Source organism: Hyla sarda, chromosome 1, assembly GCF_029499605.1.
Source record: "Hyla sarda isolate aHylSar1 chromosome 1, aHylSar1.hap1, whole genome shotgun sequence".
Classification (NCBI taxonomy): Eukaryota; Metazoa; Chordata; class Amphibia; order Anura; family Hylidae; genus Hyla; species Hyla sarda.
Window position 1 is genome coordinate 573,371,513 of NC_079189.1, and position 22,217 is coordinate 573,393,729.

The 22,217-nt window shown below is 46.7% G+C and overlaps 1 protein-coding gene across 1 annotated transcript in view; it reads right to left on the bottom strand.

The window, feature by feature from the left end:
* LOC130294322 (3-ketoacyl-CoA thiolase, mitochondrial-like) overlaps window positions 1-22,217 on the bottom strand; it is a 67,473-nt gene that overhangs the window by 13,724 nt on the left and 31,532 nt on the right. The window contains exons 2-5 of the mRNA XM_056543945.1: window positions 8,964-9,080; window positions 7,656-7,803; window positions 5,974-6,149; window positions 1,581-1,710 (exon numbers count right to left, since the gene is read on the bottom strand). Of these exons, the coding sequence (XP_056399920.1) occupies window positions 1,581-1,710; window positions 5,974-6,149; window positions 7,656-7,803; window positions 8,964-9,080 (571 nt within the window). The remainder of the gene's footprint in view (window positions 1-1,580; window positions 1,711-5,973; window positions 6,150-7,655; window positions 7,804-8,963; window positions 9,081-22,217) is intronic.

Below are 22,217 nucleotides of genomic sequence, written 5' to 3' on the forward strand. Positions count from 1 at the left end.
ATTAACAATATATTTTAATAGTTCAGACTTTTAGCGATACCAAATATGTGTATTATTTTTTTTACGCTTTTTTGGGGGTAAAATGGGGAAAAACGGACGTTTTACTTTTTATTGGGGGAGGGGATTTTTCAAATTTTTTTCCTTTTTTATTTTACATTTTTTTCCTTTTTTTTTTTTTTTTTTTACACTTTTTATGTCCCCATAGGGGACTATTCATTGCAATCAGTTGATTGCTAATACTGTGCAGTGCTATGTATAGGACACAGCACTGCTCAGTATTATCGGTGATCTTCTGCTCTGGTCTGCTCAATCTCAGACCAGAGCAGAAGACCCCGGGAGACGGCCGGAGCAAGGTGAGGGGACCTCCGGCCGCCATGCTGGATGATCGGATCCCTGCGGCAGTGCTGCAGGCGATCCGATCGTCCATTCAAACTACCGCAATGCCACAGATGCCGTGATCTGTATTGATCACGGCATTGGAGGGGTTAATGGCGGACATCCGCGCAATCGCATGCTGCTGATATCAGCCGGGACCTGCCGGGCATGACGCGAGCACCGCTCCGGTGCTCGCGATCATGTCGGCGCGTAAATGTACGTCATGGTGTGCTAAGTACCACGTCACCATGACGTACATTTACGTCCATTGTCGTTAAGGGGTTAATGTTGCAGGCACCACAACAGCTCTGAAGGGGTTAACATTTGCAGAGAGCTGTGCAGATACAGCAGAGAGAGTCCCAGCAAGGTCATCAGGGGGTAGAGCAGCAATGTTAGAGGAGTCCCCTTGGCAGGCAGATGGCACTCCAGAAAAGAGAGAGTTAAGTTCAGACTGACCTGCGGCAGCATGATGTATAGGCCCACTCAGCACAGTGGCGGGGTCCGCGGCCGTATAAGAGACCGAGGCCCCGGCCAGCCAGTCAGCCCAATCCTGCTCCTCCTCGCTCCAGTCATCCACCGGAGCCCGAACTAGTGGTTCTGTGACACGTGCGAAGCGCTGCAGCCATTCCACAACTCCGGACACCTCTGCGCAAAATGGCGCCGGCTCCCCCTGCATCTCAGCCTCACTATCCTCCGGCGCTCCCTGTGTCTTCCTATTACGTCTCCACCCAGCCATCCCAGTATCAAAATGCTCCAGGGACCTTCCCCCACAGGTAGGCGATAATAAAAAGCTGAATTCTGGCCAGATGTCCAGAATAAATGAAGGATGCTCCGCGGAGCTCCGGACCGCGCGTCTGCTCACATGCCACGCTAAGCCACGCGCCAACCTCTGTCCATTTTAGGAACTGTCCAGAGTAGCAGCAAAGCCCCATAGCAAACCTATCCTGCTCTGGACAGTTCCTGACATGGACAGAGGTGTCAGGAGAGAGCACTGTGGTCAGACAGAAAGGAAATTCAAAAAGAAAAGTACTTCCTGTGTAGTATACAGCAGGAAGGATTAAGATTTTTTAATAGAAGTAATTTACAAATCTGTTTAACTTTCTGGAGCCATTTGATTTAAAAAAAAAGTTTTCCAGTGGAGTACCCCTTTAAGCACTTCAATAAAAGCTTTTAGGATTCACCTATGAAGCATAGTATTTTCTTACTAATGCCCATGATCTTGGGTTCACATCCGCTTGCATGGTAGGCTACAATCCTGGCCAGTGGAGTGAGCTTGTGTTTGGTGGTGGCTTCCTCACTAGCTAGAATGACAGCTCCAGCTCCATCACAGCTTCCCTGCAAGAAAAAGAAGGAATTGTTACTATCACGCCAATCTACTCCTTTTTACATAGAGCGAAAACCAGAGACAGACCCGTGCTCCAAGATTAAGGAGGAACTCTCTTTTGCTGTGTTTCCAAGCCTTTGGCTGCCCAGGCATGCTGGGAGCTGTAGTTTTGCAACACCTGGAGCCTCCCTGGATTGGGAACATTGCTCTGTTACCCAAGGAGCATAGGACACTACTACATGTGAACTCTGCAGTACAGTCCTGACCACAGAGACCAGAGTGTAACAAGGGGGTGCTCTACAGAGCCTCATCTGTGTGTGTACTGTTACTTTCCTACCCTACTAGGTCTTCAGCAAATACAACAGAGCTCTCATTAACTCATCCTTCCACGAATGATAATGACATGACTCTGCTCATTATATCCCAATCTATACGGCAAAGCTGAACAGTGAGCTGAAGAAAACAGGAAATGTCAGCCTGCAGGTTCTGATTCTCCTTGTGGAGACCCAGATGATGTAGTAGGGAGTCTTACAGACATGCAATGCTTGCAAGGAAAAAGTATGAAAGTTACAGCATCATAAGATTTAGATAATAGTGCTACATGTCCACTACTCCGGGTGCCGCCCGATTCATGTCCAATGCCGCAATATTTTTTTAATACTTTTAAAGGATTTATTGGAGGGATGTCCTGGTGCAGATAATGGTATCAGTGCAGATATCGGACATTTGTAAGATTAAATGTATCCAATTCCTGAAGATCACAGGGACCCCACACAGCAAGTAGACAAAGAGACAGTTTCAGTCCATAAAAAAAAAAAAAAAAAAAAAAAAATTAAATAAAATCAAACCTCTAACCTTCACCATTCTCTTAGTTATCTGTTACCACTAACAGAGCAAAAGGATGTAAAGGCCTCAGAGTGGTAGCTGAGGGAAGGTGAGTGGGATTTTTATTATTTTCTTTTGGATGGGGCTTATTGGGAGGAAACGAATGGAGGCATGTATCTAATAGGGGATACCCTACTAGGAACTTTACCTAATGGGGGGGGGGGGGGGGGGGGAGTTCCATGCATAACCACTAAGGGCTTCTGCCTAATAGGGGGATTCCCTAACTAACTACTGGTGTTTTCTATGTTCCCTACCTGCTGGGGACTTCTACCTAATAGCGGGAATTCCTTACCTACTGGGGGCTTATACCCAATAGCAGGAATTCCCTACCTGCTGGGGGCTTCTACCTAATAGCGGGAATTCCTTACCTACTAGGGGCTTATACCCAATAGCAGGGATTCCCTACCTGCTGGGGGCTTCTACCTAATAGCGGGAATTCCTTACCTACCTTTCTATTGGGGGCTTCTACTTAATGGGGGAGGGGGGGAGGTATTGGTATCTGTAAGTACTTGAAAGAAAGTATTGGTACTCGTACTTGGTCTTATATACACTGCTCAAAAAAAAGGGAACACTTAAACAACACAATGTAACTCCAAGTCAATCACACTGTCCACTCAGGAAGCAACACTGATTGACAATCAATTTCACATGCTGTTGTGCAAATGGAACAGACAACAGGTGGAAATTATAGCCAATTAGCAAGACACCCCTAATAAAGGAGTGGTTCTGCAGGTGGTGACCACAGACCACTTCTCAGTTCCTATGCTTCCTGTCTGATGTTTTGGTCACTTTTGAATGCTGGCTGTGCTTTCACTCTAGTGGTAGCATGAGACGGAGTCTACAACCCACACAAGTGGCTCAGGTAGTGCAGCTCATCCAGGATGGCACATCAATGCGAGCTGTGGCAAGAAGGTTTGCTGTGTCTGTCAGCGTAGTGTCCAGAGCATGGAGGTGCTGCCAGGAGACAGGCCAGTACATCAGCAGACATGGAGGAGGCCGTAGGAGGCCAACAACCCAACAGCAGGACCGCTACCTCCGCCTTTGTGCAAGGAGGAGCAGGGGAGCACTGCCAGAGCCCTGCAAAATGACGTCCAGCAGGCCACAAATGTGCATGTGTCCACTCAAATGGTCAGAAACAGACTCCATGAGGGTGATATGAGGGCCAGGCGTCCACAGGTGAGGGTTGTGCTTACAGCCCAACATCGTGCAGGACGTTTGGCATTTGCCAGAGAACACCAAGATTGGCAAATTCCCCACTGGCGCCCTGTGCTCTTCACAGATGAAAGCAGGTTCACACTGAGCACATGTGACAGACGTGACAGTGTGAAGATGCCATCGAGAACATTCTGCTGCCTGCAACATCCTCCAGCATGACCGGTTTGGCGGTGGGTCAGTAATGGTGTGGGGTGGCATTTCTTTGGGGGGCGCACAACCCTCCATGTGCTTGCCAGAGGTAGCCTGACTGCCATTAGGTACCGAGATGAGATCCTCAGACCCCTTGTGAGACCATATGCTGGTGTGGTTGGCCCTGGGTTCCTCCTAATGCAAGACAATGCTAGACCTCATGTGGCTGGAGTGTGTCAGCAGTTCCTGCAAGAGGAAGGCATTGATGCTATGGACTGTCCCGCCTGTTCCCCAGACCTGAATCCGATTGAGCACATCTGGGACATCATGTTTCGCTCCATCCACCAATGCCACGTTGCACCACAGACTGTCCAGGAGATGGCGAATGCTTTAGTCCAGGTCTTGGAGGACATCCGTCAGGAGTCCATCTGGCACCTCCTCAGGAGCATGCCCAGATTTTGAGTGTGACTCCATATTCAGACCTCCATGGGTTGATAAATTTTATTTCCATTGATCATGTTTGTGTGATTTTGTTGTCAGCACATTCAACTATGTAAAGACAAAAGTATTTCATATGATTAGTTCATTCATTCAGATTTAGGATGTGTTATCTTAGTGTTCCCTTTACTTTTTTGAGCAGTGTGATGTGTCCCGGTAAAGGACCTTGTCCTGTCCCTGTCTAGACTCCCTTCAGCTAGAGTCCCTCCATTCCACAGGGTTCTCCTGCAGGGCTTGCCCCTTGGTCACCTCATATAAATGTATTTCTGTATAGTGTGCAAATGAATAGGACCTATCTAGGTCACGTGATATATTATAATGATTGTACGGATATTTCGGACCTTCCTGGGTCATGTGATGATGTCATGTGATGTACCCAGAATTCTCTGGGTTCAGGACCTACAGGCTTTGCAGCCAATGGGATTAGTCCAGCCCCCTTAGTATATAAGGGGCTGTAGTCACTAAATTCACACTCTTGTTCCTGCACACTCTTGCTCCTGCTCTTGTTCCGGACTATCAAGCAAGCACAATCAGCATATCGCAATTCATCTCAACTAGGCCAAAGCCTAAAGAACCAGCAGCCACTAAAACCGTGAGTTATAAAGCTCTGTTTCCTAAATCCTGGTGACTACTATTCAACTCGACTCATAAAATTAGTAGCACAGTGGCCTGCTTAAAGCTAAAGACTATTAGTCCCAGCAAGCCTGTGAGGAACCTGCATCCCGGTTACCTCAGGAGAGACTATATGTTTATAAAGACTGTTTGCATACGAAGTTCAGTAAAAGTTCCAGTTATCTCATAAATCAAGCTGTGGACATTCCCTATATTTCCTGCTGTTTTTGGGCCAGTTGGCAGCAGGGCCTTCTATACTAAGCAAACCGCACCCTGGTACACATTTCTCGGGGTAGGCAGCATCCCAGAGTGATAACAACCTATGGGTATGTAAATACTTCTATATGTGTGTGTGTGTATTTGGCGGTTTGCTAAGACAATACAAGATTAAAACATAATAATGTTACATTTGTACTACTCTGAGCATTGCCTCATCCATGTGTGACTTAAGTGCTTTTAATATTTACTGAATAAAGATTGCAAAACGTCATCCTATCGTGTGTGGCTTTTCATCTCCTTTTTTGTAGTACTTGTTGTCTTTCAAGTGCCAAGGCATTAGGGTAGCTATCTAAAAGTGGACAACACGTACTACAGAAAAGGGTCCAAAATTTGGTTTTATAACTGGAATAAAAGAGAATATTTTAGAAAGTTGCAGAACTTTACATTATTCTACAATTAAACTTAATTTTTTTATATTATATATATTGGAAAACTATTTAAAAACTCAGAAGCCTAATGACAATATAAACGTATGCAGAAGTGTTTCGCAACCGGTGTGTCTCTGGTTGTTGCAAAACTACAACTCAAAACATGCCCAGAAAGCCACTGGCTGTCTGGACATTCTGGGAGTTGTTGTTTTCAACAGCCAGAGGCCCATTAATTTGAAAACGCTGTTATAAAGTCACATAACTTAGTAATAACATGCTCCTTCTCACCGATGCATTCCCTGCAGTCACCACACCATCCTTCTTGAACACCGGGGGCAGTTTTGCCATCTGTTCCAGGGTTGTCTGGGGTCGTGGATGTTCATCCTGATCCATTTTAATTGGTCCTTTCTTTGACTTCAATTCAATAGGAGCCATCTCAGCGGTAAAGTATCCAGCGTCCTGAGCTGCACACGTCAATTACATGTTATTTTTATTACATTCTCTCTTTTGTTAATTTGTATAGAATGAGCTCCCTCTAATGGTTGCATTTCAGTGAGGCTCTTTGCAGCTTTCAGTCTGGGCATCTGTCACAGTGAGGCTCTTTGCAGCTATCAATCAAGCTCAGTGCAGAGAAACACTTCCTGAGTTTGGTTTCCTGACATTACAAGCCGGAGACCAAAATCTGAGATTTTGACCAGAGGGAATGGCCCTGATTTACTAAGAGTGGAGTGTAGGTTTTGTTGTGTTTTTTGCTGTTCCGACCTTTTTCTTCCATGGTATTTACTAATTTAATCCGCTTTTGGAAACTTTATACATGCTTTAAAGTGTAGAGTTTTCTTTTGGATAAAATGTAGGGAACACAGGTTTTTTTTTCACTCTGAGTGTTTCTGATTCTGTTGGGTTTTTTCTGGCGCACATTCAGAATTTACGCAGAATTTATGCGCACAACCTGACAAAAAGAGTCGGAATGCTGTTAGTAAATGAGGGCCAATGTGTTCTGGCCATGAAGGGAGACCCCTGGTGGCCAGAAGTATACAGCAGAAAAACTAACATAAAATGTATTTTGTGTTAATGGAAGCCAATTATAAAAAAGTTATTTATTTGGCATAAGGAATCAAATTTGGACAGTGCCCATTTAAAAAAATCCTAGGCACCAGGTCATTGTCACAAAAATTGCTTTACTTACTTCCCTCTCCTTCCCACGCTGATCCCCAGTTCTGTCTCTGGGCAGCGCTACAGAGTTACATAAGCAGTGGACGTCAGGTGACTGCCGCTGCCAATCAGGGGCCTCGCTCTGTACTCAGGAGTATTGGTCGTGACCACCAAGGCTGGAGATTAGCCGGAGCAGTCACCTGACATCTACTGCTCATGTAACACCGGAGCACCGACCGGAAGCAGAACAGGGGATCATCATGGGAATAGTGGCAAGTTTTGTTTTTTTAAAGATGAGGGGACACCAATGATCGTGACACATGAGAGGAGCTCAGGTGGACACTTATCATTGTGACACAGGAAAATATGAGGGGACACCAATGACTGACACAGGAAGAGATGAGGGGACACTAATGACTGTGACTCGGAGAGATGAGGGGACACAGGGAGAGATTAGGGGACAGCAATGACTCTGACACAGGGAGAGATGAGGGGACAGTAATGACGGACACAGGCAGAGATGAGGGGTCACTATTAACGGACACAGGGAGAGATTAGGGGACAGTAATGACGAACACAAGGAGAGATGATGGGACACTAATGATGGATACAGAGAGAGATGAGGGGAATCTAATGACTGATCATATGACATTACATGACATGCAGGATTCTGGCTCCTAACTTTTTTTTTTTCCTGGCTCCTCGATTAATAACAAATTTGTCAATCCTTGTAGTAAGTATTTATCTCACATGCACTGAAGCAGCAGTGTATTCACCTATAATTCCTGAACTTTAACTTGAAAGGAGCAAAAACTCACCGGCTTTCCACCTCTGCTGAGTCTGGAAGGAATATTTATCACAATCCTCTCTGGAGATGCCATATTTTTCTGCCAGATTCTCGGCTGTAATGGCCACGGTAGTCTTTATCATGGAGTCTGTGAGCGCGGCCCACAGGGTGTCTTCCATCTGAAGTGAAGCAATGGCCGATATCAGTTATTGGTAAACAGCACTCAAGAAGAGATGTAGCTGGCACTACCACACCTCCCTTCCCCTGGCTTACTGCTAACACCCCCTATGACCGATGCACGGCTTCCGCTATTCCCCTGAAGCCCTCCAGTGGTGCTCAGTCCAGTAAAGAAATAGCAATATATAAACGATGTAGTAGAGATGAAGACGGACGGGAACTCAATGTGATAATCCAAGGCTTCTTTATTAATGGGGACAGGTGCAGTAACAATCAGGATGTCTACTACATCGTAAACTATGTAATGAGCAGTAATAGTTCATGTTTTGTGTGGATGAGCAGGTTGTCAGTTTCCCTTTAAGGATTTAGGCAATTGCTGCTCTTCACAAGGTGCAGCAGAATCTGGTAGATCTGTAATGTCCGTCTAATTCGGACCCTTTAGACAACTACCGAAACTCTCTCCTAACCTGGGAAAACAGCTCAAGGGAAGAACATTTCCAATCACAGAGGCGGCCGCATTAGCTGTAGATGGCAACTTGTATTACAACCAATGGGTTCTAACAAGTCTAAGTGTGAGGGGCTCAGGAAGGTTTATGTAGAACAAATACATTCTCTCAGTCCCATAGATTGTGGTTTTCTTTACAAAGCCAAAGACTTATCTGCAAACTCCCGTATTACATAGGTCTGTTTCACAGCTGCATCCAAGTTGTGACAACGTTGGATCCCATTGCCTTTAAAGGGGTTATCCAGGAAAAGAAAAACACAGGTAATTTCTTTCCAAAACCGCTCCCTGTCTGTCTCCAGGTTGGGTGTGGTGCTGCAGCTCAGTTCCACTGAAGTGAATGGAGCCAAGTTGTGATATCACACACAACCTGGAGACAGACAGGGAGCGGTTTTGGAAAGAAATTACCTGTGTTTTTCTATTCCTGGATAATCCCTTTAATAATGGTCGCCTGATTTCTGTTTATTTAGCATGCTCTGCTGCAAGTGGTGGTATTCTTGTCTGCCCATTTTTTTTTTTGCTTGCTTAGGTCCCGCTAATTCTGCGACAGAACTCCAACGTAATGTACAGCTGCACATTACTTTACAACATGACAATCTCCATACAACACCGCAAAGTATGTTTCTGCTAGCAATCAAAATTAATAAATATTTTTTTCACCTTAATATCGGCTACCAATTTGGTACCAAAGCGAATGTTGCGCACGGCATATGGGGCTTGGCTCATGTTCTCTGATCCTCCGCACAACATGATTTCTGACTCCCTTAGGGCAATTTCCTGGGTAACGGGGGAAAAAAACAACAACATACCAGTGGTTTGTCAGAAATGGCATCAACAAGTGAAAACGATAAGTGGTATTTCTGGGATACAGCTGGTACCTGGTGACTAAGAAAAATACATTGATACCAAAACATTCCTATACAAACATTTAAAAGGGTTATTCCAGGAAAAAACTTTATTTTATTTTTTTTTGCAGCCTGGAGTGCTGAGGGGGGTGAGTCCAACCAACAGAATATGGCAGTTAAGTGTGAGAGGAACTATGATTGGATGAGACTGGACACCCCCACCCCCCCTCAGCACTCCAGGCTGCACTTCCTGTGTTTGGGCTTCGGTACAAAGTCTGTGTATGAGATGGGGGAAAATGGGCTCGAGCTTTTTTAAGCACAAATAATTGTTTTTTTAAACAAAAGTATATTAGAAATATTTTTGATTTACCAAAGGAGTGCAATAGCAAAAATTAGTTTTAATGAGAGTTACCCTTTAAGGACTCAGACAATTTTATTTTTACTTTTTCGTTTTTTCCTCCTCGCCTTCAAAAAATCATAACTCTTTTATATTTTCATCTACAGACTAGTATGCGGGCTTGTTTTTGGCGCGACCAGTTGTCCGTTGTACTGCCATCACTCACTTTACCATAAAATGTATGGCGCAAACAAAAAATACTATTTGTGTGGGGAAATTAAAAAGAAAACCGCAATTTTGCTAATTTTGGAAGGTTTCGTTTTCACGCCGTACATTTTATGGTACAAATGACGTGTGTTATTTATTCTTTGGGTCAATACGATTAAAATGATACCCATGATAGCCTACTTTTCTATTAATGTTGTGCTTAAAAAAATCACAAACTTTTTAACCAAATTAGCACGTTTAAAATCCCCCTATTTTGAAGACCTATAACTTTTTTTATAATAATTTTTTTTGCGCTGTGATCTGTACTTTTTATTAATACCATATTTGCTTATATAAAATTTTAATACATTTTTTATCAATTTTTGAGGGGAATAAAATGTTATGAAAAAAAAAGCAGCCATTTTGGATTTTTTATTTTTACGTTAACGCAGTTCACCTTACGTATCATTAACATTATATTTTAATAGTTCTGATATTTATGCACACGGCGATACCAAATATGTATATAATTTTATTTATTTTTTACACTTTTTGGGCGTGAAATAGGGAAAATGGGACAATTTACGTTTTTATTAGGGGAGGGGTTTTTCAAATTTTTTTTACTTTTTTAATATTTTTTTTTAACTTTATTTACTTTCATTTTTACACTTTAATAGTCCCCATAGGGGACTATTTATAGCAATCATTCTATTGCTAATACTGTGCAGTGCTATGCATAGGACATAGCACTGATCAGTATTATCGGTCATCTTCTGCTCTGGTCTGTTCGATCTCAGACCAGAGCAGAAGACCTGTGGAAGGCAGTGGAGCCAGGTGAGGGGACCTCCATCTGCCGTTCTGGATGATCGGATCACTGTGTAGCGCTGTAGGCGATCCGATCATCCATTTTAGTGACCGCAGTGCTGCAGATGCAGTGATCTGTATTGATCACGGCATCTGAGGGTTTAATGGCGAACATCCACGCGATCGCAGATGTTGGCCATTACCGGCGGGTCCCTGGCTGTGATCAGCAGCCGGGACCTGCTGCGCATGACCCGAGCATTGCTCTGATGTATAGGACGTAAATGTATGTCCTGGTGCGTTAAGTACCAGCTCACCATGACATACGTTTATGTTGTGCGTCATTAAAAGGGTACTCCGGTGGAAAACTTTTTTTTTTTTTTAGTCAACTGGTGCCAGAGAGTTAAACAGATTTGTAAATTACTTCTATTAAAAAATCTTAATCTTCCAGTACTTATTAGCTGCTGAATACTACAGAGGAAATTCTTTTCTTTTTGAAACCTAGAGCTCTCGGCTGACATCATGACCACAATGCTCTCTGCTGACACCTCTGTCCATTTTAAGAACTGTCCAGAGTAGGAGAAAATCAGCATTGAAAACATATGTTGCTCTGGACAGTTCCTAAAATGGACAGAGATGTCAGCAGAGAGCACTGTGGTCATGATGTCAGCAGAGAGCCCTGTGTTCCAATAAGAGAAGAATTTCTTCTGTAGTATTCAGCAGCTAATAAGTACGGAAAGGATTCAGATTTTTTAATAGAAGTAATTTACAAATCTGTTTAACTTTCTGGCACCTGTTGATAAAAAAAAAAAAGTTTTCCACCGGAGTACCCCTTTTAAGAACGTATCAAAAAAGTAAGGAAGGGTAATACGAACAGACTATTAGTCCTTACTCAATGTTTTTATACAGTGAGGCAAAAAAGTATTTAGTCAGCCACCAATTGTGCAAGTTCTCCCACTTGAGAGAGGCCTGAATTTTCATCATAGGTATACCTCAACTATGAGAGACATAATGAGAAAAAAAAATCCATAAAATCACATTGTCTGATTTTTACAGAATTTATTTGCAAATTATGGTGGAAAATACTATAAGTATTTGGTCAATAACAAAAGTTCCTCTCAATACTTTGTCATTGCCAACAAAGGGTATATAACAGAGGTCAAATGTTTTCTGTAAGTCTTCACAAGGTTTTCACACACTGTTGCTGGTATTTTGGCTTATTCCTCCATGCAGATCTCCTCTAGAGCAGTGATGTTTTGGGGCTGTCGCTGGGCAACATGGACTTTCAATTTCCTCCAAAGGTTTTCTATGGGGTTGAGATCTGGAGACTGGCTAGGCCACCCCAGGACCTTGAAATGCTTCTTACAAAGCCACTCCTTCGTTGCCCAGGCAGTGTGTTTGGGATCATTGTCATGCTGAAAGACCCAGCCACGTTTCATCTTCAATGCCCTTGCTGATGAAAGGAGGTTTTCACTCAAAATCTCACTCATTCTTTCCTTTACACGGATCAGTCATCCTGGTCCCTTGGCCGAAAAACAGCCCCAAAGCATGATGTTTCCACCCCCATGGTTCACAGTAGGTATGGTGTTCTTTGGATGCAACTCAGCATTCTTCATCCTCCAAACACGATGAGTGGAGTTTTAAACAAAAAGTTCTACTTTGGTTTCATCTGACCATATGACATTCTCCCAATGCTCTTCTGGATCATCCAAATGCTCTATAGCAAACTTCAGATGGGACCGGACATGTACTGGCTTAAGCAGGGGGACAAGTCTGGCACTGCATGATTTGAGTCCCTGGTGGAGTAGTGTGTTACTGATGGTAGCCTTTGTTACTTTGGTCCCAGCTCTCTGCAGGTCATTCACTAGGTCCCCCCATGTGGTTCTGGGATTTTTGCTCACCGTTCTTGTGACAATTTTGACACCACAGGGTGAGATCTTGCGTGGAACCCCAGATCAAGGGAGATTATCAGTGGTCTTTTATCTATTCCATTTTCTAATAATTGCTCCCACAGTTGATTTTTTCCCACCAAGCCGCTTGCCTATTGCAGATTCAGTCTTCCCAGCCTGGTGCAGGTCTACAATTTTGTTTCTGGTGTCCTTCGACAGCTCTTTGGTCTTGGCCATAGTGGAGTTTGGAGTGTGACTGTTTGAGGTTTGAGGACAGGTGTCTTTTATACTGCTAACAATTTCAAACAGGAGCCATTAATACAGGTAACAAGTGGAGAACAGAGGAGACTCTTAAAGAAGAAGTTACAGAGTCAGAAATCTTGCTTGTTTATAGGTGACCAAATACTTATTTTTCACCATAATTTGCAAATAAATTCTTTAAAAATCAGACAATGTGGATTTATGGATTTTTTTTCTATTATGTCTCATAGTTGAGTTATACCTATGATGAAAATTACAGGCCTCTCTCATCTTTTTAAGTGGGAGAACTTGCACAATTGGTGGCTGACTAAATAAATACTTTTTTGCCCCACTGTAGTATTACCAACCTATTATCTTACTCCTGGTTATTCTGTTCTACTATTTGGTGTTCATTGTGTCTTCTTAATTTGATTAAATGTTCTTCCCCTCCCCCCCAACATAATGTCATTCACCTTTGTGATCCATAAAGCTATTGATGTGTGTGTGTGTGTGTGTGTGGGGGGGGGGGGGGTGTTATCTTCCATTGCAGGGGGATACATGATGTGGCTGCCAGAATTAGGGAGCTGAGAAGTGAATGTTTAACCCCTTAAGGACATAGGGCGTATCCATACGCCCCCGTTTCCAAGTCCTTAAGGACCGAGGGCGTATGGATACGCCCTGAGCATTTCCGGCCCCCACCGCTAGCCGGAGGGGAGCCGGAGCCGGATGCCTGCTGAAATCGTTCAGCAGGCATCCCGGCATATCGCCCAGGGGGGTCATTATGTCCCCCCATGTCGGCGATTGCCGCAGATCGCTGGACAATTCAGTCCAGCGATCTGCGGCAGATTCCGGGTCAATCGGGTCTCCAGTGACCCGATGACCCGGAATTACTGGCTGATCGGGGCCGTCAGAGACGGCCCCGAACAGCCATTGCCAGCAGGGGTGAGGTGGCACTGGTGCCACCTCACGATCGCCCTGATTCGTCGGCCGGATTACCGGCCGACCAATCAGGGCGCCTGCTGCGGGTGTCACTCCCGCAACCCGCTCCGCCCCTCTTTCGGAGGACGTGAGCGGGTGCGGGAAGACGACCCCCGGTGCTGGGGACCCCAATCCCCGGCATCCCTGTTGGGATCGGGGCCCCAGGAGCAGCGGCGGCAGCGGAGACGACGAGGGACTGACCTGTGCTGCTGGGTCGTTGGAGGTGAGTGACAGCCTCCTGCTGTTGCTTAGCAACAGCTCCCAGCATGCAACAAGGGCATGCTGGGAGCTGTAGTTATGCAACAGCAGGAGGCAGACCACCACAACTCCCAGCATGCCCTTATGGGCATGCTGGGACTTGTAGTTTTGCAACAGCTGAAGGCACATTCTTTCTATGTAAAAGTGTACCTTCAGCTGTTGTGTAACTACAACTCCCAGCTTGCACAATCAGCTAAAGTGCATGCTGGGAGTTGTAGCGGTGCATCTGGTGGTTGCATAACTACAACTCCCAGCATGCCCGTTGGCTGTCGGTGACTGCTGAGAGTTGTAGTTTTGCAACAGCTGAAGGCACACTGAGTTAAGTAGTAAACCAGTGTGTCTCCAGCTGTTGCATAACTACAATCCCCAGCATCCCCAGCCAATGTAGTATGCCTCCGGCTGTTGCATAACTACAAGACCCAGCATGCCCTTCCGCTGTCCGTACATGCTGGGGGTTGTAGCTTTTGCAACAGCTGAAGGCACACTGGTTGCAAAACACTGAGTTTGTTACCAAACTCGGTGTATCACAACCTGTGTGTCTCCAGCTGTTGCAAAACTACAACTCCCAGCATGCACTGATAGACCGTACATGCTTGGAGTTGTAGTTTTGCAACAGCTTGATGTTTCTCCCCCCCCCCCCCCCCCCCCCCCCCAATGTGAACGTACAGGGTACACTCACATGGGCGGAGGATTACAGTAAGTATCCGGCTGCAAGTTTGAGCTGCGGCAAATTTTCTGTCGCAGCTCAAACTGCCAGCGAGAAACTACTGTGAACCCCCCGCCCGTGCGACTGTACCCTAAAAACACTACACTACACTAACACAAAATAAAATAAAAAGTAAAAAACACTACATATACACATACCCCTACACAGCCCCCCTCCCCTCCCCAATAAAAATGAAAAACGTCTGGTACGTCACTGTTTCCAAAACGGAGCCTCCAGCGGTTGCAAAACTACAACTCCCAGCATGCACTGATAGACCGTCCATGCTGGGAGTTGTAGTTTTGCAACAGCTGGATGTCCCCCCCCCCCAATGTGAACGTACAGGGTACACTCACATGGGCGGAGGATTACAGTAAGTATCCGGCTGCAAGTTTGAGCTGCGTCAAATTTTCTGCCGCAGCTCAAACTGCCAGCGAGAAACCACTGTGAACCCCCGCTCGTGTGACTGTACCCTAAAAACACTACACTACACTACCACAAAATAAAATAAAAAATAAAAAACACTACATATACACATACCCCTACACAGCCCCCCTCCCCTCCCCAATAAAAATGAAAAACGTCTGGTACGCCACTGTTTCCAGAACGGAGCCTCCAGCTGTTGCAAAACAACTACTCCCAGTATTGCCAGATAGCCACTGACTGTCCAGGCATGCTGGGAGTTTTACAACAGCTGGAGGCCCCCTGTTTGGGAATCACTGGCGTAGAATACCCCTATGTCCACCCCTATGCAATCCCTAATTTAGGCCTCAAATGCGCATGGCACTCTCACTTTGGAGCCCTGTCGTATTTCAAGGCAACAGTTTAGGGCCACATATGGGGTATCGCCGTACTCGGGAGAAATTGGGCTTCAAATTTTGTGGGGTATTTTTTGCTATTACCCTTTTTAAAAATGTAAAATTTTTGGGAAAACAAGCATTTTAGGTAAAAAAAAAATTTTTTTTTTACATATACAAAAGTCATAAAACACCTGTGGGGTATAAAGGTTCACTTAACCCCTTGTTACGTTCCCCGAGGGGTCTAGTTTCCAAAATGGTATGCCATGTGTTTTTTTTTTGCTGTCCTGGCACCATAGGGCACCATAAATGCGGCATGCCCCCAGAGCAAAATTTGCTTTCAAAAAGCCAAACGTGACTCCTTCTCTTCTGAGACCTGTAGTGCGCCAGCAGAGCACTTTTCACCCCCATATGGGGTGTTTTCTGAATCGGGAGAAATTGGGCTTCAAATTTTGGGGGGTGTTTTCTGCTATTACCCTTTTTAAAAATGTAAAAATTTTGGGAAACCAAGCATTTTAGGTAAAAAAAAAAAAAAAATGTTCACATATGCAAAAGTCGTGAAACACCTGTAGGGTATTAAGGTTCACATTACCCCTTGTTACGTTCCCTGAGGGGTCTAGTTTCCAAAATGGTATGCCATGTGTTTTTTTTTTTGCTGTTCTGGCACCATAGGGGCTTCCTAAATGCGACATGCCCCCAGAGCAAAATTTGCTTTCAAAAAGCCAAATGTGACTCCTTCTCTTCTGAGACCTGTAGTGCGCCAGCAGAGCAATTTTCACCCCCATATGGGGTGTTTTCTGAATCGGGAGAAATTGGGTTTCAAATTTTGGGGGGTATTTTCTGCTATTACACTTTTTAAAAATGTAAAATTTTTGGGAAACCAAGCATTTTAGGTAAAAAAAAAATTTTTTATTTTACATATGCTAAAGTCGTGAAACACCTGTGGGGTATTAAGGTTCACTTTACCCCTTGTTACGTTCCCTGAGGAGTCTAGTTTCCAAAATGGTATGCCATGTGTGTTTTTTTGCTGTTCTGGCACCATAGGGGCTTTCTAAAGGTGACATGCCCCCCAAAAACCATTTGACGCTCCTTCCCTTCTGAGCCCTCTACTGAGCCTGCTGAACAATTAACATAGACATATGAGGTATGTGCTTACTCGAGAGAAATTGGGTTTCAAAAACAAGTAAAAATTTTCTCCTTTTTACCCCTTTCAAAAATTCAAAAATTGGGTCTACAAGAAAATGCGAGTGTAAAAAATGAAGATTTTGAATTTTCTCCTTCACTTTGCTGCTATTCCTGTGAAACACCTAAAGGGTTAATACACTTACTGAATGTCATTTTGAATACTTTGGGGGGTGTAGTTTTTATAATGGGGTCTTTTATGGGGCATTTCTAATATGAAGGCCCTTCAAATCCACTTCAAACGTAAACTGGTCCATGAAAAATAGCGAGTTTGAAAATTTTGTGAAAAATTTCAAAATTGCTGCTGAACTTTGAAGCCCTCTGGTGTCTTCCAAAAGTAAAAACTCATAAATTTTATGATGCAAACATAAAGTAGACATATTGTATATGTGAACCCAAAAAAAAATATATTTTGAATATCCATTTTCCTTACAAGCAGAGAGCTTCAAAGTTAGAAAAATGCAAAATTTTCATTTTTTTCATCAAATTTGGTGATTTTTCACCAAGAAAGGATGCAAGTTACCATAAAATTTTACCATTAAGTTAAAGTAGAATATGTCACGAAAAAACAATCTCGGAATCAGAATGATAACTAAAAGCATTCCAGAGTTATTAATGTTTAAAGTGACAGTGGTCAGAATTGCAAAAAACGCTCCGGTCCTTAAGGTGAAAAAGGGCTCGGTCCTTAAGGGGTTAAAGCTACTTAATGGGATCTCATAATTTGGGGGTGAGTTTGCAGGTTGTATTAGTTATTTTTTAAATCTAATCTTTAAATAACTCCCAAAAAGGGGTGATTTCCGGACATGTTCAAAATATATGTGGCAAGGTCCCCTCGGACCTTCCACATCGCCAGCAGAAAGAGCTTACTTTAGGCCAGATCTTATGCATACTGCTCAGGATACCATCTCGTTAAGAGCTTATATCCTCCTTCCTTATAGCCCGCACATCTAAAGGTTTCATGTATTAGTGGTGTCCCGGTACCGCATCCTACACGGTACCTATGTATCTGTGGGTCCCCATAGCCAGAGTCCCTAGGACGTAGGGATCCCTGTGATGTAGTTTACCCCTTGTCGCCTCTATTCTAGCTCATACACCAGTAATTTATGTAAGGTTAATGTAAATGTTACGCCTAGCGCTCCGGGTCCCCGCTCCTCCCCGGAGCGCTCACGGCGTCTCTCTCCCTGCAGCGCCCCGGTCAGTCCCGCTGACCGGGAGCGCTGCACTGACATGACCGTCGGGGATGCGATTCGCACAGCGGGACGCGCCCGCTCGCGAATCGCGTCCCAGGTCACTTACCCGTCCCGGGCCCCTCCTGTCATGTGCTGGCGCGCGCGGCTCCGCTCTCTAGGGCGCGCGCGCGCCAGCTCCCTGAGACTTAAAGGGCCAGTGCACCAATGATTGGTGCCTGGCCCAATTAGCTTAATTGGCTTCCACCTGCTCCCTGGCTATATCTGATCACCTCCCCTGCACTCCCTTGCCGGATCTTGTTGCCTTGTGCCAGTGAAAGCGTTTAGTGTTGTCCAAGCCTGTGTTACCTGAACCCTTGCTATCCATCTTGACTACGAACCTTGCCGCCTGCCCCCGACCTTCTGCTACGTCTGACCTTGCCTCTGCCTAGTCCTTCTGTCCCACGCCTTCTCAGCAGTCAGCGAGGTTGAGCCGTTGCTAGTGGATACGACCTGGTTGCTACTGCCGCAGCAAGACCATCCCGCTTTGCGGCGGGCTCTGGTGAACACCAGTAGCCTCTTAGAACCGGTCCACCAGCACGGTCCACGCCAATCCCTCGCTGACACAGAGGATCCACTACCTGTAAGCCGAATCGTGACAGTAGATCCGGCCATGGATCCCGCTGAGGTGCCGCTGCCAAGTCTCGCTGACCTTCCCTCGGTGGTCGCTCAGCAATCGCAGCAGATTGCCCAACAAGGACAGCAGCTGTCGCAGTTGACCGCCATGTTACAGCAACTTCTGCCTCTGCTACAGCAGCAACCATCTCCTCCGCCAGCTCCTGCACCTCCTCCGCAGCGAGTGGCCGCTCCTAGCCTCCGCTTGTCCCTGCCGGACAAATTTGATGGGGACTCTAGACTCTGCCGTGGATTTCTGTCTCAGTGTTCCCTGCATATGGAGATGTTGTCGGACTTGTTTCCTACAGAACGGTCTAAGGTGGCGTTCGTAGTGAGCCTTCTTTCAGGAAAGGCCTTGTCTTGGGCCACACCGCTCTGGGACCGCAATGATCCTGCCACAGCCACAGTCCAGTCCTTCTTCGCTGAGGTCCGTAGTGTCTTCGAGGAGCCAGCCCGAGCTTCTTCTGCCGAGACTGCCCTGCTGAACCTGGTCCAGGGTAATTCTTCAGTGGGCGAGTACGCCATCCAATTTCGTACTCTTGCTTCCGAATTATCATGGAATAACGAGGCTCTCTGCGCGACCTTTAAAAAAGGCCTATCCAGTCGCATAAAGGATGTGCTGGCCACACGAGAGATTCCTGCCAACCTGCAAGAACTTATCCATTTGGCCACCCGCATTGACATGCGTTTTTCTGAGAGACATCAAGAGCTCCGCCAGGAAAAAGACTTAGATCTCTGGGCACCTCTCCCACAGTATCCGCTGCAATCTACGCCTGGGCCTCCCGCCGAGGAGGCCATGCAAGTGGATCGGTCTCGCCTGACCCAGGAAGAGAGGAATCGCCGTAGGGAAGAAAATCTTTGTCTGTACTGTGCCAGTACCGAGCATTTCTTGGTGGATTGCCCTATTCGTCCTCCACGTCTGGGAAACGCACGCACGCACCCAGCTCACGTGGGTGTGGCGCCTCTTGGTTCAAAGTCTGCTTCTCCACGTCTCACGGTGCCCGTGCGGATTTCTTCTTCAGCCAACTCCCCCCTCTCAGCCGTGGCCTGCTTGGACTCTGGTGCCTCTGGGAATTTTATTCTGGATTCTTTTGTGAATAAATTCCGCATCCCGGTGACCCGTCTCGTCAAGCCGCTCTACATTTCCGCTGTCAACGGAGTCAGATTGGATTGCACCGTGCGTTACCGCACAGAACCCCTCTTGATGTTCATTGGACCCCACCACGAAAGGATTGAATTTTTCGTCCTCCCCAACTGCACCTCTGAGGTCCTCCTCGGTCTGCCTTGGCTCCAGCTTCATTCTCCCACCCTCGACTGGACCACCGGGGAGATCAAGAACTGGGACTCTGCTTGCCACAAGAGATGCCTCTCCCCCCCTCCCAGTCCCGTCAGGCAAACCTCAGTGCCTCCTCATGGCCCACGTCCTTGTGTCACCCTGCCCCGTGCCAAGCTTCACCCTCTGCCCTCCCTCCCCATTCCCACTCCTGCTGTACTGCCTGCCTTTGAGGAAACCCTCCATTCACTCCCGGTGTCCTCGTCCCAGGTAAAGCAGTTGTCGGACAAAAAAAGGGGGAGACCTAAGGGGGGGGGGTACTGTTACGCCTAGCGCTCCGGGTCCCCGCTCCTCCCCGGAGCGCTCACGGCGTCTCTCTCCCTGCAGCGCCCCGGTCAGTCCCGCTGACCGGGAGCGCTGCACTGACATGGCCGTCGGGGATGCGATTCGCACAGCGGGACGCGCCCGCTCGCGAATCGCGTCCCAGGTCACTTACCTGTCCCGGGCCCCTCCTGTCATGTGCTGGCGTGCGCGGCTCCGCTCTCTAGGGCGCGCGCGCGCCAGCTCCCTGAGACTTAAAGGGCCAGTGCACCAATGATTGGTGCCTGGCCCAATTAGCTTAATTGGCTTCCACCTGCTCCCTGGCTATATCTGATCACCTCCCCTGCACTCCCTTGCCGGATCTTGTTGCCTTGTGCCAGTGAAAGCGTTTAGTGTTGTCCAAGCCTGTGTTACCTGAACCCTTGCTATCCATCTTGACTACGAACTTTGCCGCTTGCCCCCGGCCTTCTGCTACGTCTGACCTTGCCTCTGCCTAGTCCTTCTGTCCCACGCCTTCTCAGCAGTCAGCGAGGTTGAGCCGTTGCTAGTGGATACGACCTGGTTGCTACTGCCGCAGCAAGACCATCCCGCTTTGCGGCGGGCTCTGGTGAACACCAGTAGCCTCTTAGAACCGGTCCACCAGCACGGTCCACGCCAATCCCTCGCTGACACAGAGGATCCACTACCTGTAAGCCGAATCGTGACAGTAAATAGGGTAATATATATGTAAATAAATGGTTAACTACCTGTTCCATAGCGTTGCAGGACCTGCGGGTCACGTGACTTGGTAAACTCTATGTATTCTGCTTAAGGACCTTTGGAGGCCCTGTGACGTAAGCAATCCCATTACTCTCTGTAATGGTGAATGACAGATGTTCGGACCAATCGGATTCACCCTGCCCCCTGTCAATATAAGGAAGCGGCGGCCATCTTGTCTCTCTCTTGTTCCTGGGCTGTCAAACAAGAAGGACCTGTACCGCAGCTAACACAGTGAGTTAGGCCTGAGCCTTGCGGCAACGGCTGGATCATTCCAAATATAGAGTGTATCAATTCCCAGACACTCTGCAGCATCACCGGACCTAATAATACCCCTAAATCCGGACGGATCTGCAAACATCTACCCTAAATTCAGAGACTGTATAAATAGATCAAGGTCCACAACAACTGTCAGTCACTAAGCAACATAAGGACTGTTTGTACGAGACTGTTACTGTGCCTTGGATGTATCACAAGCACTTAAGTAAAGTTGTTCAAGTTCAATCTCCTCGTAGACCTTCAGTCATTTCATGCACCTATCGTTACTGGGAAGGGCGGCGATAGGCCGGAGCATAGCCTCAGCATACCAGCCCTCAGCCTTGGGTCACGAACTATAGGGTTAACATTATTCCCTCATATACCGATACTATACCACCACTACCATACACCCCCCAAGGGCTACCACAAAGCCTTTTTGGCGTTGCACAAACAAGATTCGGGTGTGTGCCTCCTATTGCCACTAGTGAAAGTGTACTCCCCACCAGAAAGCAAACTTTATTCATGTGTTGCTGTGTACAAGAGCGGTGCTTGTGGTGCACCATACAAGGGGGCCAAGAGAAAAGTAAGGGGGGAGGCGAAGATTCGTCTACAGTCGAAATGTGTAAACTGCGCAATGAGTTCATGCTGCGATCTTCTGGTCCGGTCGGCACAGGCGGAGCCGAACTGCTGCCGGAAAAGCGCGCGAAGAAAGCCCGCGCTGCGCCACGCCCCGCCCCTGGGAGTGGACGCCAAGTGGCTGTATCCCAGCCAAAAGGGAACTCAGAGATGCAGGAGTCGTTTCCGGAGGGACCGGAAGTCGGGGCTGCACCGATAGTGTCCTTCCTGCCCAGCGCCATTTTGAAGAAGCCCACTATAAAAGACACCATGCAGAGCAACCTCTTCAGTCTGCAGAGAGAGCCGGAGAGTACAGACATGGCAGAGAGCAGCGTTCCACGTGGTCAAGTTGGCAAAATGGCGCCGGAAACACGGAAAGTTGTGGCAGTCGCAGCCCAACTTTTTCAAGAGCTTGCTGATCGTCTGCAGCGGTTGTCATTAGACGAAGAGGGGGCCTGCAATCTTCCCCCACTGCCTGATGATGACGACGATTGGCCAGAGACACCTCCAGCGAACAGTGCAGGGACACCTGGAGATGCGTCACCGGTGAGATTGTCCCCTCACCACGGAACCTAGGGCTCGTGGGCCGAGATCCCGTCGGAGGAGTCTGCTG